Genomic DNA, 19,581 nt, shown 5'->3' with positions numbered 1-19,581 from the left:
GAATCATTGAGATTCATCACACAGTTGTCATTAAATAATTCAAAAGTATTCCATAATATTTTGGAAGATAGTAGAACATAATAATGAAGTAACCAAGGGCATTCTAAAGTTGATATAAAAAATATAGACTAGTTCACAATCATTTTAAGTTATCTAAATGTAATACTCTAGTAATACACAGCCATCCTGAAGTTGTTCCAAATTATCCTTGTGTAATTAACTCATCCTGAAGTTGTTGAGGAATCATTCTGATGTAATAAGACTCATTCTGAAGTTGTCCTGAAATTATCCTGATGTAATTAAGACTCATCCTGAAGTTGTCCTGAAATCATCCAGGAGTAATTCACACACATCCTGTAGTTGTCAATTCGTATTCCTTGAGTAGTAAATGATCATCACACATGTTTTATTAAAGTCATCTGGAAACCATCCTAGAGTAGTTTTTGTGATGACTCATCTCATTAAAATATTTTCCCCTGTGGGCATACTTCAGGATGGCCTGGGATGACTTCCCCAGATAATTGCAGGAATAGCCTGGCTTACGTCATCAAATGACTTCAGAATCACTCCAGGATGATCTTCCTTTTTGACTTGGGATGCTCATGCTGTTAGTTATGGGCCATGGAACCAGACATTAGCTCTAATCTTCCCCACTTGAACACATTGTAGGTTCCTGAGTGAACTCACTTTATCTCCCCATGTGATTTGAAAAGGATAGATCCAAATATTAAGTGATGTGAATAAAAAAAATTACCTCATAGCGCCTGAGGATCCTGTTCTCATAAGGGGAGATTACCACCCTACACTAGTCTTTCAGACACCTTACATGTGCCGCCAGGAGTGAGCCACTCACTGTCCTAGTGCTCAAACATGCTAAGGATGTCCACTTTCACCTTTAACAGACCAATTTAGACACTTGCCTGAGTAAAACAATGTGCAAGCGGTATTGACATAGGGGAAAAATACACATCCTTCGCTCATTCTATACCCAACTTATTTACCATTAGGTTAATAGTAGTATGCGAAACATTAACATTACTTGCAGTTGCATTTTTTAACCTCATAATTCTAAATGCAAATCCTGTCACGATATCGATACAAGACTTGAGATGGCAGCTTAGCGAGACAGCATTGTATGCTTCCGGTTACAAAAGACCAGTTTGAACTGGAAGGCTACAGGTTCGAATCCATGCGGTTTACTCAGCCTTTCATCCCTGTGAGGTTATTAACATGAGTACCATTGGGCAATAACCCCAGGGCCTGGAGACCAAACAATTCACATAAGTGCAGTTATTATTATTAATACCTTTTCATTCACAACTGTAAACATTTTTGTCATGCATCTTTTTTGGGACAAGAACGCTGATTTTTCTGCGACTTACATTATGCCCTGTGCTTCTCTATCAGCAGTTACCGAAGCTTCCAGTCCCCCCGCTACAACAAACCATGGAGATGTACCTTCGATGCATGAAACACCTGGTCACAGAAGAACAGTTCAGGAACAGCAAGGCCAAAGTCGACAAGTTTGTCGCCCCCGGAGGGATCGGGCACACCATCCAGAAGAAGCTGGAGGAGAGAAGGGAGAGGATATCAAACTGGGTATGAAGGCCATGCCACGGCTTATCTTCCACTGTTGTAGGTGGTGGTACCTTGAACATATGCCCAGAGGAAGTAACTTGTTGTAGGCAACCTTCCTGTATCTACTAAATGCTTCATACTATGAATTATGAGTTGGGTGCTGCTCATCTCTACCGAAGAAAGGATCTACGACCTTCTATAGCCTGGAGTTCCTTAATTAGATTTCTGCCGTCAAGCTATAGGGCAACATTTATCATCACTTTGTGCCACTAGAAAGTCAGCAAAAGTGATGCAATCTGCTGCAATGTGCTGAGTTTTGAATTACATTTCAGTGTAAAATCTTTTTTGCGTTCGAGAGTTGCCTTATGTAATACAATGCAGGGTTTTGTGCAAAATCACCCATGGTTTTGACACAAAGACAGATCCACTAACATTTGTAGACAGGGCTTTGCGACAAAACATTACGCCTCCTCAAGGCAGGTGTAAAGAAACAGAACATTTTTATTTTCTCCAAACTTTTATAACTTTGTATATGTGGTAAACTGTACAGCACAAAAACGAAGTAGGAAAAGTTTAAAAGTAGGTCTACGCATATCATTTTGTACTGTAAGAATACCCTTATAGTACAAAACCGATCCTAAACATATCACACACACCTTTGCACTATGGTGCAAAGGTGTGTACATGGCTCTATGCATCCATGAAATACACCAGTGCTTGCGAAGAGAGCAGTTGAATCAAATATTTTTAGAAATGGTGCTGTCCTGCTCGCTCGCGCTCTCTCTCTTTCACGCAACGCTGCTCGATGCAAAACGTTGGTTACTGCAGTAGCGGCTGATGGAGGGAATGCCGCAGGGAGGGGCAGGGTGGGGTTAGTAAACTCCGGCTCACGGCCAACCGGAGAAAGGCAAATAAATAAATTTCATTGCACATGCTGAAACCCCAAATGCGTTTCAGGGTGCTCAATTAAAGGCGTCACCGCCCCGCAGTACTCCCTCCACAAGCCGCTACTGGGTTACTGTATGGTGTGAAAACAAATTGTTAATTTGCTACAAAATGTTCTAGACACACACATAATCTAGCAAGAGAGAATGAGTGAGTGAGTTACTCATAAGGAAAAATTAAAAAAAACTGACACCCAGAGTGCTTTGTCTAAAAGACCATGGCAGAGGTAGGTGGGTGCGAAAACAGGTATAGTTGATTTTTATGCAGGCCACAAATCTGATTAGGGGGGGTTAAATTCTCATCCCTGTACAAAGAGAAGTTGCACATTTATCAGAATGTAAGGTTTTGAGATAATTACCACAAACTGTTTTCTCTGACAGGTTTTACCCGGTGAAAATTTGCAAAATTAATTGAGAGAAAGAGCAGGTAAAAAAGCTACATGTATAGATTCCAGTGCGATAAATGCCAAGGGACATATTTACTAATCTTTCAAGCAATGCAGGGCAGCAGGCAAAGTTGCTGTGCTGTGTTGTGTGAAAGTGACTGAGTAGAATGCTCCATATTTGAAAAGATATAGAGCATTTCGGCGCTCCCCTTGCACCGGCCCACTGTGTGTTGCCTAGCACCAATGCAGGCACCCTTGCACCATTGCAGGACACATTCCTGTGCAAAACCAATCCTTAGAAGCATTTTCCTCTTTCCATGTGTGATGCGGAATGCATCATGCATAGAAAGAGGAAGTAACAAGTAGAAATAAAGATCATTTTCCGTGTTATGCCTCACTGTGGAAGGTGCAGCATTTTGACACATTCTCAGGTTTGCTAGCTTTAGTAAATGTGGGAATGCACCAAATTCCATGGGTGGAAGCATGGGAACACCCATGGAGAGCCTCCCAGCTTGAAAAGTAACATAATGCAGCATAAGCCTCTGCGTTTCGTTGCTTTGCATTACATATTACTGAAGGCTTTGTGTTGTCCTTGCATCGCTTTGCATGATATATAGTAAAATCAAATGCTTGATAGATCTGGGCTCAAATCTTAATGTTATGCATCATTCCGGGCTCAGAAATGGAAACAGAGGATAAATAATGCACACTACGGTGTCAGTCTTTACCAGGTGAGTAAATACCTTACTCTATTCCAACTTACTCAGAAATGGGCCCACACTTGTGCACATGGGTCATGATCGTGTTATTACCTGGATTAAAGAAGGTGTCTGTTTCAATGTCCAAATGTGTCTAGAAATGCCACAGTCTGCATAGCTGAGGGCACATTTCTCTGCACATTCTCTTATCATAATAATGTTGGAGTTTAAGACAGTTGAGGAATTTATAAGATCACCTGTTGGAAGGAAGCACCAGAACTTCCAAACAAAATCCACAACATTTCAGTGGTTAATTTGTGCGAGTGGTTGCAGGTGGTGAGCATCAGCAGTCATTTTTGTGGAAGAGAACATATGTCTTATCATCAGGCTTTGACCAAAAGCCTATCAGAAGAGAAAGAAGGAAGATAATTATAGGACAACAATGCAACGGGAGAAGGCAGGCATGAAAAATACAATGGAAGCAGCATGTTGGAAAAAAGAGGCATGAGCAGGACGGCTCCTCCTTTTGAGCGGAGGAGCATCGCTCCACTAAAATACCCCCAAAGCCCCAGAGATGAAAAATAAAATTGTGATTAATTACCATTTTATTTTAATCCTCCGTCCTGAGTATCAGGACAGGTGTGGGCCGCTGCTAAGTGACGGGAGGAGGGTGGGCTTGTATTGCACTGTTTCTTTTTGGCTGGCCGTCTTGTGTCAGCCAGCCACACATGCATACTTTAAACATCTCTAACCCAGCTGGGTTAGAGCAAGCCAAAGTCTCCTGAGTGCAGTGGAGGACCGAGTGAGGCCTCTTCCACCAATCCGAGCGCTGCTCTCATGCTGGTGAGAGCAGCACCAGGATTGGCCAATGAAGATCCAATATCTGGTTCCTGTGTCGGCAAAAGAAAAGGCCCGGGGCGAGGCCATTGCTGAGTTTGGTAAGTTTTATCTTACTTTCTTTATATTATTTTACACACACGTGACTGCGGCCCCCTCCCCCCCAATAAATGCCAGCCACCACTGGGCATGAGGTGCAATCAAACCTAAGCAGTCTTGCCTTGGTGTTGTGTAACCCTGGCATTCGGCAGAACTAGTGGGGTCTCGAGATAACATTTTTTGAGGCCTGTACTTTTTATTATTATATATATTTTTGTTTTACAAATTACGGCCAGTTTATTGAACACTCATAACAGGAACAGACAAATGAATGCAGATTGTTATGCTGAAGACTTTGACACTTTAAGCACTATGCTAAACCAGACCCCACCTAGGGTTTTGTCTCCAGCCAATGCTTGTAATATATTTTGGACTTTGTTTTCATAAATGTATGTGTGCATTTGACATATGGTACAAAGCAACAGAATGCTGTAAACCATTTAGGTTTTACTCTGAATGCGGCAGAGTTGATGTAGAGGAGTGAGAAGTATAAAGGGAAAACACTTATAGTGGAGTGGGGAGGGTGCTGGATTGAGGCTTATAGAGAGGGTCAAGTCAATGTGGGGGCTAGGGGTGAGAAAGGGGTGCAATTGTTTATTGGGTATTCATAACAAGAATGGACATCTGGATGCTGGTTGTAAAGCTGAGCACTTCCATCCTTTACGTGCCATGCAAAAAAAGACCCCCAGCTAGGGTTTTGTTTCCAGCCAATGCACATAATACATTTCTGACTTTGTTTGCGTAAATGTATGTATGGATTTGACTGATATGGTGCAATCCTAGCTACAAAGCAACAGAACTCTGTTCAAAATTGAGATCTTACACTGATTGCTGCAGAGCGTAAGTAGCGTATGAAGGGCCAACACAGTGGAGTAGGGAGGGTGCTGGATTGAGACTTACAGAGAGTGTCAAGGCAATGTGGTGAGTAGTAAAGCTAAGGATGAGAAAGGTGTGCGGTTGAAGCTCTTCCAGCATCTGAATGGTTACTGCGTGGTGAGATGAGGCTAGAAGACAAGGGCTGCACTTCGTACAACCACCTTTTCAGTATAACAAACAACGATTGGTTGCATATCCCATTTAACGTCACATTCTTGCAGTTTGACCTTCACCAACAAACGTAGGGATTCACCCTGGTTGGACTCAAGCCCATCAGGAGATCTCACAGTTCTTTTGCATCATTGAAAGATAGCATAAAACCCCCTTGTCCTCAATTTCTCTGATTTAATGCACTACAAATATTTACTATCTAATTTGTACGTATAGTTTAGCACTAATTATACGTAGAGTGGCTTGTTTGGCAAGACAGCAGTCTCAGACGGGGTGGCCCAAACGCCCAGTCTGTTCCAATATGTACTTTTTTCATTGTCATTTGGAGCTTATTTCGTATTGGGGTGCTGTGCTAAAGAAGCTTTGATGCAGAGATCCCTACCACCACCATCATCGCCGCAACCATGACTACCATATGTGATGCTGTTGCAAGCGTGGATTGAAGGCGGTGGCGGGGGTGAGGGGTTTGGCAAGTGTGCCCTATGCCCCACCTGTAACTTCCCTGGCTCCCCCAAGTCCCTCCAAAAGGTGGCATTGGCGCAGCCTTGCAGGGCAAGCAAATGCAGACTAGTGCCCTCTCAGCGTCCTGGGCTGGGCTTGGCCTCCTATCCCTCCAATTCCATCACTATCTGTCACTGCATGGTGCAGCCTGCCTGCTACTCACACAGCACTATACATTGGAACAGTGGCAGAGAAGGGCTTAGACAACTGGAGGAGGGGCAGGGCTCATTAGCCTCTTCACTTACCCAGGCATACATCCGGATGTAGACCAGATACAAGCACCAGACAGCCTCTGATTGGGTCACATGGCACCAAAGGAAGTTCTCACACTTGAGACAGACTACTAGCTCTACTGCCACTTCTGTTGTTGCTCAGTAAGGACAGGGCACAGTGGCACCGTGTGACCCCATAATGATTGAAATCATTAAACTAGTACTGCACAGTGACATGCAGGCCCTGGGGTCGAGAGGACGGGTGACTGGTGCAGTCAGAAAGTGTTGGGTTCCTCTGTCTGTCTGCCTGCCATCTGGCTAACAGAAGTCATCCCACCTCGGCATTCGGCCACGTGACCTATGCACACCTGCTGCGGGGTTCCAGGGGATGGTGGCCACCAGGCAGGCATATCTTGAAGCGAGATAAAAGAAGCAGCTGCCTCTGAGCATAGTGGCACTCTGAGAGCTGCCAGCTCAGGGCACAATTCCTACAAAAAGAAGTGGGGAGACTAACCATGTTAGGCAGTATGCAAGTGAAAGCATGACGAGTGCCTTCACGGAGCATAATGTCACGACACGTGACATTGCATGTGACACAACAGGAAGTGACATCAGATATTAAGATCTCACACATATGTTTATCAGGTATAGCATGAGTATCATCATAATATCTTTATTCGGTTATTTGTAAAAAAAAAAAAGCCATGAAAGTACACACAGAATAAAACATAAATATATCTACAATTAAAAATAGTATTAAACCATTGCAATCTCAAATACAAATGACATCTTGAATCATTTTAAGAACATAAAAGCATGTACCAACCATCTAATCATGCTGAGTGAAGGGTACAATGCAGTCACCAAGCATATGAAAACTAAACCTTACGTTTCTCCCATCTCCCTGGCAATTAAACAAGATCTCCTTTGGTAAACTATTTATCCTCACTTACTCCTTTGACCTCCTCACTTACTCCTTTGACCGCCTCTTCCCATATTGGCTCAGATGAAGTACGCAAACAACCTTGATTCTCCCATTGCCTTTTATAATTTTCTGTAACTGATTGTTATTTATTATTGTTTGAACATATTGTATAATTTTTTTCCAGTTTTTACAATGTTGCTATGCTTACGTTGTTTTTTTCCATATGCATAGTTTTGATTGTATTTTTCATTTATTCTCATAGGCTTTGATATTTTCTTATTGTTTTATCTTTTTATTGTATGACATGTATGGCTTCAATATTTGACCTGTTTCTTCATTGCCTGTTCTCTTCTTTTGTTAATAAACTCAAACTTAAAAAAAAAAACTAAACCATTGAGTCAGCTGTGGATGTGAGATACATATATATTATAAAAGGATAGGTAAAATGGTGTCATAATTAGCAAATACATTTTTTATGAATCAACCTAAAAGATAACAGAAAACGACTAAGGGAAAACACAATTGGTCCAGAAGTGTCTGTTTTTAAAATTCTAAATGCAATCTGGTACTTCCTAATACTCATGTTAAGGCATATAGGTCTAATCCATCTCCTACGTACCTGCCTATACTTGGGACAAACAAACAAAATATGTTCATCAGTTTCGGCAGCTGCGCAGCATGCCGGGCAGGTTTCTAAATTTAGGCCCTTCGCCTCTTTCCCCGGAAATTTCAGCAACAGATTACCATACCTAAACCTGATATACAAGCTTTTAGCGAGTGGGGGCGAGATCAGGTCAAGGAACGGTTCAAATAGGGAGCAAGATTTTATGATTAGGAAGTTTGTAATTAGCTGACCGCTAGTTGGGGTGTTCATATAGTGCTCGCCCACCACCTTCCAGTAAGTAGCTTTGAGAGACAAAATGTCGCGACTGGTGGCCCTTTCTGGATACTCCCATAAGCCCATTAGGTTCAATAGCTTGGACCATTTTGCAATGTGCTTGAACCAGGGAAGTTGTTTAGCCCTGTTGAGCGCCAATACCTCCCGAAGAGAATTACAATATTCAGTCAGTTGGGGGGTTAGTCCATAGACGCAACCAATAGGTTAAGGGTTTAAGGGCAGCCAGATCACCAATTCTTTTTAGCCCAAGATCACAAAAAAGTGGAATAACTGGTGTTGTGACAGGTAGTGCGATCAAAGCCCTGGCAAAATTGTTCTCACAAGTCGTTAACTGATTTACAGGAGTGAATCCCCAGATCTCCGCTCCATACAGAGCTCTGTTTTGGGCCTTTGCACTGTATAGTTCAAGAGCTGGGGACAGGGGTTGTGTGTAGGATTTTTTTTTAAATCGTTAAAAAAGCATGAGTACATTTAAGCGCATTATGAGATTTAACAAATTAGATTTTGCGTTAAGGGGGTTGTGCCAAAAAGGTGGCGCAATGCTGACGCAAAATCTGGGCCTCATCTTAAACATTTATATTTTTTAAACCCTGCCACAAAGATATTGGCACAAAGAAAAGCATGGAAGTAGATCTGTTCTGCTTAATTGGTCACAAAGTCTGCAATTTAAAATATTTGGGTTAAAGCATCTGCTGCACAGTTGCCCAGGGTATAGTAGTAATGGTGAGATAACTCTGCAGGTTAACACATTTTTGGGAGAGATCTGTGTTTTGTAAAGTCCCACATTTGTATCAAATTAATATAGAAGGTTAAAGATGTCTCTGTCTAAGCACATAATGTAACATGCAGATGACACATTTTTGTTTTATGCAGATAGGTAAGTGGCTTACTGCACAGAGAACCTTTTGCTAAGTGCAGGTTATAAACTGTAATCCTTCCAATACAGCACAATGAGATATGGATGTATGACTCCTACACCTTGTAACCCTGTCTCATGTCACTCATCTGTACATTGATTTACACACTTACATGATTTATTGTCAATGTATAATGTGTATATTTCGTAAAGAGCTGACACCCTGCCTTTGGTTGCGTAGCTTTATACAAGAAATAAAACAGTGCTATTGAAATTGTTATTTGTGTAAATACTGGGACAGACCAACACATCTGACATTCTTACAGTGCGTGCACTATGTCGTAGTATGAAAGTCCACAGGAGGTCAGGTTGTGGTTCCAAGTAGAAGCTTTATTCAGGTACAGGTTACAGGAGTATTAAGTGTAGCCATGATGGTAAGTAGGCCTGTATGTACGCCCCACCAGGAGCAGCCTCCAACTGACTCACATCAGACATTCAACATTCCATGACATAATAAACATTCCACAAATACTCAGGCTGAACATCAAGGGGAAAGAGAGAGCAGGGAAAGAGGAACATTCACCCTACTACACACTTATATACAGGGACTGAACAAAGTCAAAAGCATGCCTCTCTTAAGTGCTTGTGAAGAGATAATAAGCTTTGCGCTTTTGTTTCTCCTCTGCTGCATTTACTTTTTAGAGTGCGGTTCCAGGCTGCCTCCAGTCAGCATATTCAAACAAAAGGAGGCCTGATGCCCCTTAACTTCGGCCCAGCTGGAGGTGAAATAAATCCCCCTCGCTACCTGCATGTTGCTGCTGGGAATGGAAAGCAGACAATGCACAGGCACTGCTGAATGTGTCCCAGTGTCTGAAAATTACACCGGGACAAGTTCAACATACGTCTGTGGGGCCAAACTTCTTGGCAGGGTGGACCGTGTCCACACCCTGAAAATAGAGGTTGGATGCTATGTACCTGCGTATACCCCCGACTTGTGACCTGTGCGAGCTGCTTGTGTGACGGAGTGTTAAAGTCCAGACCTCCCACTGCCTGCTAGAGCCTTGGATAGTGGCTCAGATTACCATCTGTATAGAGGTACCAGCACCTCTGTTAAAATGTGGTTCGGTTAAATTGATAGCTCTTTGGCACGTGGTCACAATGCTGTGCATTTATTGTTTCACTGAAGGTCCCCAATTCATGACAGATGCGGACTCTTGCACAGTACATTAAGGGGCAGTTTATCACAGAAGGGGTGAGCCTAATGTTGGAATCAGGGCTTGAAATGGAAAAATAGAAGTGCCGGTACTCTATGCCAGAGTACCTGCTTGTTTCTGAGAAGTGCCGTACTCACCTAGTTGTTCGTCAATTTCTTATTATGCTAATAATGCATAATATTACATTATGCGTTATTAGTTTAATAAAAAATATAGTACAAATAGCAGGAATATGACTTTCGCTGGCAGATGACGTAAAAAAAAATACTGTAAATATATGTATTTTGTGTGCGTGCCTGGAGTTTTGAGTGTGTTTATGTATGAGTGTGTGGGCATGTGTAGGTGGAGCGTGTGTGTATGTGTCAATGAGTGTGTATTTATAAGCATGGGTAGATGTGAGTGAAAGCGAAGGTCAAGGGGCATGTGAAGTCACTGCCACTACCCCTGACATTTTGGTGAATTGACATCTGGGGAAACATCAAGAAAAGTCAGCCTTTGTTAATATAAGCAGTGCCTACCAGCTCTCCTCTCCTTAGAGCTTGACACCTCCTTCATCAGTAGCGGCCCGTGGAGGGAGTGCCGCAGGGTGGTGGGGGAGGGGCAGGGTGGTGGGGGGTAGTAAACTCCAGCTCACGGTCAACCGGAGTAATGTAAATAAATAAAACGAATTTCATAGCACGCACTGAAACACATTTGGCCTTTTAACACGCGCAATGACATTTGTTTTATTTATTTATTTATTTACATTACTCCGGTGAGCCGGAGTTTACTACCCCCCACCGCCCCGCGGCACTCCCTCCATGGGCGCTACCGTCCTTCATCATACCTGGCAACCAGCTGCAGGAAGATCAAGTTTCCTGGTCTGCAGCAGGACACACATGGGGCAGAATTTAAAATCCCATAGGCTAGGCTTGTGTTCCTGCAGACAGTGCCACCTAAAGTTAGGTCACTTTTAGGGATGTGTCCATGGAGCTGGCTGAGCCAAGGATCAGTGTTATAAATATGTGTTATAAATATGTGTTATGTCATCTGGTATATTGATGGTATGACCCCTTCAATACCTTCCCCACCAACTGTTCATCCTTTCAGCTTAGTATGTTGAGTTCTGTCTAACTCACCTCAGAGAGAAGAAGAGCCGAAGACAATTAATAAAACGTTTCTTCTTATCTGCCATTGAATCTTTATTGTAACAGTCGGCTCTGGCTCTAAGAACCCATGCATGCGCCCAGGCTTGAAACTTTTTGGCACGTAAATCATGCAACAAAGATGATGTTAGGATATGTTAAGGTGGGTTCAAAATTCAAAAAAGCATACTTCTTTAACAAGCGGAATTTTTTCACCTTAATACATCAGATTATTTGAGAAGTATTTATTGAAAGTGAGAGTTTTTAACCATGAACTGAACAACATTCCTGCCTTCACTCTGACTAATGCTATCAGCCAACTAAGAGGCAAGTCATTTGTCATGTGTACCCTGTATGTGGCCAAGATTCTTATTATAGATAGAGCAATTGTCATATGGTTACTACGTTTCTATATATTGTGTTAAGTTAGCATGTGCTTATTAAATGTTTAAACGCCATATTTTCTTTCTGCTTCGGTTTGCACACGACACCTACTTGTTATTGTAGCTTTCAACCTAGACGAAAGATGTGGTTTATTTGAGAATAATATGTTATTGCCTTGGTATCAGTCGTGCTTGGTACACTTGGTACAACTGTCTGCACACTGAGAACTGCACACTCTAAGAATAACCTAACACAAGGTTGTTGAAGGCCTGATCCTCGCACCACGTTAGTCATAACACAAATACTGTTGCTGCCAAGATTGGGCTCTACGTGGGTTTAAGATAGAGTTACAGAGAATGAAACAACACACTTGATGCTTCGCATGCTGAGAGCTGGTAGCGGTTGACGTGATCTCCTCCTACTGAGAATTAGAGGTATGGGTCCGCCCTGCTAAGAACCCAGATGAGACCTTCTTAGATATAATATAATATGCTAATTAGGGTGCGCGAAATATAGGTGATACAGAATTATATAGATCTTTGCATCATAACATGCTATCACCTTTTGCTTATTATGGATTAGTGACTATGCTGCTAACTCTGATTTTTATAATATGTATGTTGATATTATATAAGATACTGCGTTTGAGAATGTTGCATTGAAAAATAAACATTTCAAACTTGCACGTGTGTTCTCTGCCTCCCAGTTTCGGTTTGTAATGATTATATAACGAAAGAGTGTTCATGTGTTCCACGATACCTGAGGTATTCTAAGTTCATGTTCTGGATTGTCTAAGTCACTGGGAAGTAGTTACTACCGATGAGACACTGTAGCTAGCTTGGTAAGGGGATTTCTGAAACAAAGGTGAGTTCTGGGTCACCCTGACTCACCCAGGTTCTAGATCTCTGTGCACAGTTCTGTGGGAGAACGGAAACCCTGCTACATGGCGCCCGTACGTTGGTTGGCCTTATATCATGACACTCGAGTAGTATAACATTCAAACCCTAACACCTTCATTCCCGTTTCCGGAAAACGGCAGTGTCGGAAAAGCCTACCTATTTTTTAAATAGGTCTTTTTCAAGCTTGAATCTATCTGTAAAAGGTTTCTTTGAATTACTACCCAGTTATGCTACAAAGTAATCTTTGTGTTTTCACTTTTCTGTGCTGACATGGCACAAGCCGTGGACATCCCGCAGCATAGTCGCATTGCGGTGCGTGACCATTTGCGGATGTATGATGTTCCTGTGGAAGGCTTGGCTGTAGTTCTGGTAGTGAGTGCGGAACATGCTTACCCGTACGAACTGTTTTATTCGTGGGTGACGTTTCCGCCAGTGGACGCTAATTCTGGAGTGTTCCATTCATACACTGCTACAGCTGTACCGGTTGCGTATGCTCCGTACAGAGCACTGGAAGTTCCTATAGATGCATGGCAGCATGGAGTTTGGTTTGGTGGCGCCCTACCACACTCATTATCGGCTTCAAGGTTAGGTCCTTTGTCCATTCCGGGCACACCTTGGCCCCCTTTGGCTGGATTCACTCCTCACCCTCAACGCGCCACTTGTAACGTGGCTGATCTGCGGCGGCTTCATGAAGTCGCAGTGGAAGTGATTAGAGCGCTTGTTCATTACACTAGCCGTAATGTTCAAGACGCTGCCCCACGGGGCGCACAGCTTAGGGCAGAACATGCTGGTCTGAAAATCAATCCGGTCATGGTTAATTCCGTGATGGGTAAAAAGCCCCAAGAAAAGGATGATTTTCCTTTCTGGCTTGCTGAGAAATTCGGCCAGCTGGAAGCTGTGTTTCCCAACACGAGTCCGGGTGATAAACACCGGATTCTTACACTAAGTTTGCCGAAGGATTTGGCTCCTGAACTTGTTGACTGTGAAACCTGGGGCAAGACTTTTGCAGCGGTCTATTCGAGGTGCTATGGCTCCCCGTCTGTGACCAATCTAGGTGGGGTCCTTAAACGTGTTCAAGACGAACACGGACCGGAGTCGGCTGTTGAATTGGGTATGCGCCTGTGTGGCTCCTTTGATGTAGTTTGCGATCTGATCCTTGCAAATGTCAAGGGGGATGCAGTGAACTTTCAAGTTGCTAACGCGTTGGCGTTGGTTCCCGAGGCCGAACGACCCCGACGGTTGGCAAGGATAATTGTAGCTGCTTACAAAATGGTTGGCCGCAATGCGATGGGGGTTAAAGCTTTTCCTGAAAAGGAGAAGAAACAGCCCCAGGGTCAAACTTTGGAAACAAGTGGTCAACAAAAGTCCAAGAAGCAAAATTGGCCTAAAAAGCAGAATCAGGGTAAGCAACAACAACAACAAACACAGGTTTCTGCTCCTGCGTCTCCGTTGCCTGCGCAGTCGGATCGTGTTTATGATTTGCGCGACCGCGCGATGATTAAATCGCCTGAAAGGTTTCAGGCTTCTGACCAACGCTCTCCTCGTTCCTTTCAGGACTCATCGGCTCCGTCAACCGGTGGTGGAGGGGGTGGCAGGGGCAGGGGTGGCCAGCAAGGACGTGGTCAGCCCCGCCCGCGAAACAGTGGAGAGCAGCAGGAAGGCTCTACGCCCAAGAGACCACAGTTTGCCACGAAGAAAGTCGCCGCCCTGACAGCGCATCGTTATGCCCCAGATAGTGAGAACGCGGCTTCGGAATCTGACGTGGCCTCTGACCTTGCTGGACAGCGCAGCAGAGATTACCATAGTGAGAGAGGCCCTCCGTCCACTGTTGAAGGTGACAGCGACTGATTCTTATGTTGTGATTGAAACTGCTGACACGCATGTTGCTCCCCCTGAACGACTTTTTGAAATTGTCCTGTTAATTGAAGGTGACATGCAGCAAACTGTTAAAGGGGTATTTTGGGAAAATCTCTCGTCTACATATGACATTTTGCTTTCGGAGGCTGACTGGCCCCCACCTTTTGTTCTCGCAGCTCCGCGAGGGGAGGAGGTAATCCTACCCAGTTTCGCGCACACTGTACCGAGAGTGGAAGCGCTGCATTTTGCAGAAGAGTGGGCTCTGGCGCTTGCGCCGGCTGTGTACCGTAATCAGTGTGGCTGGGATAAATTGTCGCCTAGCCACGAGATTCCTTTACGGTCTCAACCACAACCTCAACCTCAATATCCCATACGACGTGAAGCCAAAGCTTCAGTCGCGGCTATCCTTGAACAATTGGAATATCAAGGTGTAATTGAAACGTGTGTGTCACCGATGAATAACCCACTTTTTACTGTAAACAAGCCGGACGGCTCATATCGTTTGGTTTTGGATTATAGGCATTTGAACTTGCATTGCCGTAACTGCGCAGTACAGAATACTCATGGCTCTGCGTTAGTGAATAGTCTTGAGCGTAAACGGTTCAAAACCACGCTTGACATTTCCAATGGTTTTTATGCCCATAGATTAGACGGTCTAAGTTCCCAATGGACCAGTTTTACATGCGGCGGTGTGCAAAAAATGTTTCGGCGTCTTCCAATGGGCTATAAGAACAGTCCTGGAGTATTCTCCGCCCGCATAGTCTCTCTTTTGGAGAGCTTCGACCCAGTTGCTTGTTCGTATGTGGATGACATTTATCTCACAGACGACGATCTTTGGGAGCATCTGTGTCGAGTAAATAGCATAATTTGTAACTTTGCAGACATTGGTTACAAGTTTAACTTTGCAAAGTCGCACATTGCAGAGTACACAGTGTTGTTTCTAGGTTACGAGCTTAACAACGAGGGGAAGGGTTTAGCACCTCACTTCCTGGAGAAATGCGCACAATTGCGCTCTCCGACAACACTGAAAAAATTACAGTCTTTGCTGGGATTTTTGAATTTCGGGAGGACTTACATTCCGGAATATGCCCAGCGTATCAAGCCTTTGTATGCTTTGATACAACCATCTTTTTCCAAATCATGCTGGCTGCCTGAGCATTCGGCCATTCTGCAGTCTTTGCAGGCTGATTTGCTTGCTTCTGAATACTTACAGACTCGTGATAACCAAACCAACCTGGTGATAAGGATTATCCCTGGGGCGGTGGGTTTCACGTACCTGACCTTTAATGAAGGAGATACAGTACCTATTGCTTACAAGTCACACTTGTACACTTCGGCTGAACTGCGATTTTCCACTGTAGAAAAAGTTTTAACGGCTGTGCAGATGGCGATTCTTAAAGAACGTGCCCTGTCACAAGGAAAACGCATGTTGGTTGTTACCCCGTGTCCTGCCTTAGAGGCGGTTACGAAAGCCAGTGTACCTAATTCCAAAGCTTTGCACCCTCGGTGGATTCAGTGGGCTGCATCCTTGACGTCCCAGGATGTCACGTTCATTTTTGACGCCACGTTACGGTCGCAGGAGTATTTACAGTATGAGTTTGTTCATCCTGCTCCTTTAGCAATGCGGCCGTTGGAGGATTTCCATTGCATCATTTACACTGATGGTTCGGCGCAGGTTGCGCATGGCTCTAAACATGCCTACGTTTCCGCTTGCGCCATTGTGGTCGGTGCCATGGTGAACGATGAGTTCATGTCCAGTGTCGTGCACACGCAGACGCTTGGGGACTGCACCGCACAATTAGCAGAGCTTTGTGCGCTGATGCTTGCATTGGAGTACGCAGATCCTAGTGTGACGACTTTGATCGTAAGTGACTCTTACTACTGTGTCCAGTCTTACAATGAAAACTTGTTCTTTTGGATTCAAAATGAATTTCGTGACTCCAAAGGTAGCACAATAAAACATAAAACGATCTGGGTCCGAGTGGCGGAACTTAAAGAGAAGTTGCCACTCATGTTTGTGATTCATACTCTCGGTCATCAGCGCGTGGGGGTCCACGCTGTTGGCAATTCGCTTGCTGATGAAGCAGCGAAGTCAGCAGTATCGAAATACTTAGTTGCAGCAGTCACGAGATCCAAAAGCAAAATAGATGATGACATCTTGGCAGCAGTTGCTGCAACAGAGAAGGGAAGTAAATATTCCCTTCTAAATACACATACCACTTAAGTCCCGATAAGGTTCCTTATGTGAAAATCCCTGAAGTTGGCGAACGTCTAGTTCCCAACTCGGATCGCAGGGCTGCTTTGATTACAGCGGCTCATGAAGGTGTGGCGTCTGCGCATGCGGGCGTCTCAGCCACTGTAACTCAGCTACAACAGAGGTTCTGGTGGCGGGGACTGTACAAACAGACGCGCGATTATGTCCTTCAATGTGACATTTGCCAGCAGATTAAGCCTTCAACTGCTGCGCGTCCGCCTCAGACACAGTTGTACATCTCGAATAAACCACTTGGATGCGTTTATTTGGATCACTGCGGTCCATTTTCTTCTGATACTGCGTATAAGTACATCTTAGTAGCAGTTGATTCATGCACACGCTTTGTGTGGGTTTGGCCGCATCGGAGCGCTGATTCACGTACTGTCATTAAGGATTTGCGTGTCTTTGTGGGAATTTTTGCCTGTGGTACTTTCCATTCGGATCAGGGTCCGGCTTTCGCCTCTAAGGCGTATAAGGATGCTATGGTTTCGATGGGGGTCCAAGTCAAGTTTTCGAGTCCCTACAGACCTGAGGGTAACAGTGTAGTTGAACGAATGAACCGCGACTTAAAGCAATCTTTGACAGCTCGAGTTATAGGCACTGGCAGAAACTGGTTAGCCCACCTCATAGGCGTGCAGCGTGCGCTTAATAATCTCCCTAGAAGGTCTCTGGGTGGGCGGACCCCATACGAAATGCTCTTTGGTATCAAGATGTATGTACCTGACCTCGATGGGCTAGACTCCAAGGCCCAGGCCACGGCCTTTGACGTAGATGAACATTGCAATGTTTTACAGAATCTACAAAAGACCAGAGACAGTCTTGCAAAGGAACATTTGCCCTCCACATCGGATGATGCGCTGCAGATCCCGGTAGTTGGCTGGCTACCCCGAGTTGGAGAACTGGTTCGAGAGAAGATCGATAACAAGAAAGAGTTTGGTCCCTCATATCGAGCACCGGTTCGAGTTCTTGGAGTGAAGGGCACAAGAACAGTCATTTTACCACCACTTCCTGGTCGTAAGGAAAACAGATTTATTTCTATTGACAATGTCAAGACACACAGGGTGGCCGATTCTTCATAGCATGACACCGGCTGTATCCTGTCCTTCCATGGTGAGGCACTCTGTACTAGCAATAACATCTGGCGCAGAACAGGAGGTGTCCCTCGAGATGCCTGCCATATCCAGTCCTTTATTAAATACTATTCCTGTTACTAACATTGATGAGCTGACCTACACCTATCCTGCTGATTTATCAATGCCTGATTTGCAGACACGTTTGGCCAACCAGTCCAGATTCTCTTTTGACTCTGTTTCGGAACTTTCAAAGAAACCCTCAAACATTGCAAGATATGCCACGTTGTTTAAAAAACATTTTTTAATTCCCCCTTGGACATACATTTGGTTGATCCTATTTTCATTTTATCTTTTTATGTCAATTGGTTTTGTGTTTTATTTTTTCCGTCTGATTGATGGACACTACGTTAAAGAAAGAACAGGAATTCGGTACCTTAATGGAACATTGGCCCCTCTTTCCTCTTCACATTCAGCGCACAGACTGAAACGAAACTTAAATACAGTTAACATTACTGCTTGGCCTGTCCTTGATGGGATTGTGTGGGATGCGGTTAGGTTTCAGATACATGGGCCTCACTGAAGTGATTAATGTTCCAAATGTGCTTAGAGTAAACATGGGAGATGTGATTAAACAAAATATACGTTCTGATGATTGGGATATTCAGGCCGTAGAAGCATTATTCTCTGATTTGAAGTATTATGCTGCCTTCGATGCTGAGGATCTGTATACAGATTCTATTAATTATGGCGATTTGTTTTGTTTTCAACACTATGGTAATCATTTTTTACATAAAACAAATTCCAGGAGGGTTGCTGTAAATAAAGCACAATGGGAACACTGCCCTGCTCCATTCGGTGGCAGCTCCAATACGTTTTTGAAAAAATACACCTATTTTACAGACTTTAATCAATCAAATCCCGAGTCATTCTATTTTAAAATGACACAAAAGCCCATGTCCAAAGTTAAACTTACAGATACAAAAATGTTGTATTCGGCGTCCTTTCTAGACAAATTGGCTGTAGATGGCTACGAGTTTTGGAAAGGAACAATTGACCTTAAATCGGTTTGGGGTACCAAAGATTGGCAGGTACAAGGCACTGAGGCTTTGCACCGTGCATGTCTCATCCCGCATCACATGTGGTTTTTAAATTCTACCATTTTCCAAACAACATGCTTTGGATTGGCTACCTCTAAAAAATTAAATACACCGACCATCCCAGACCTAGAGGAATATACAGGTTGGGGTAATTTTACTGATTTGTCCATTCATGAGTTGCAAACTTTTTTACACAATTCGTCCTTTAACATTTCCAGTTTGGATTCTAAGGGTTGGCTGGTGTGGCATAGGAGTGCTGATTCTTGCCAACGCCGTTTTCTGGGTTTTGCTGAGGGGTTCACAGAAGTCAGACTCGATCCCCGTTTTGAAGAAGACTATACTGTCACGACTTATTCTGTGGGGAAACTGTGTCAGAATTGGTTACAACATTCCACATTAGCTGCAGTTAAACTACATCTGTCTCTATTGAATGATAATGTGGATTTGAACGATTTTATAAAAGGCCCAGCTAAGGGTAGATCTAAACGATGGCTGTATGCGATTTACAATGAAATTTGGAAAGTTACCCAAGTTGAGGCTGCTAAACGCCTCAGAGCTATTGATCAAGCAAATTTAGAAAAGGTGCTTGCGCTTTCTTCCCGGATTTACACGTTAAACAATATTGTGTCTTCTGTTGTTGACATTGTACATGATGAAGTGTCCGTGTTGTATCATGGTCAAAATCAATTACGTTCTGT

The 19,581-nt window shown here is 43.7% G+C and overlaps 1 protein-coding gene across 1 annotated transcript in view; it reads left to right on the top strand.

Moving 5' to 3' along the window:
* Nucleotides 1-19,581, top strand: part of CHAT (choline O-acetyltransferase) — a 521,284-nt gene that overhangs the window by 49,278 nt on the left and 452,425 nt on the right. Inside the window, exon 2 of the mRNA XM_086920150.1 lies at nt 1,408-1,599. Coding sequence (XP_086776276.1) covers nt 1,408-1,599 — 192 coding nt within the window. The remainder of the gene's footprint in view (nt 1-1,407; nt 1,600-19,581) is intronic.

Source organism: Lissotriton vulgaris, chromosome 5 (genome assembly GCF_964263255.1).
Source record: "Lissotriton vulgaris chromosome 5, aLisVul1.2, whole genome shotgun sequence".
Taxonomy (NCBI): Eukaryota; Metazoa; Chordata; class Amphibia; order Caudata; family Salamandridae; genus Lissotriton; species Lissotriton vulgaris.
This window is presented reverse-complemented; position numbering and strand designations above follow the sequence as displayed.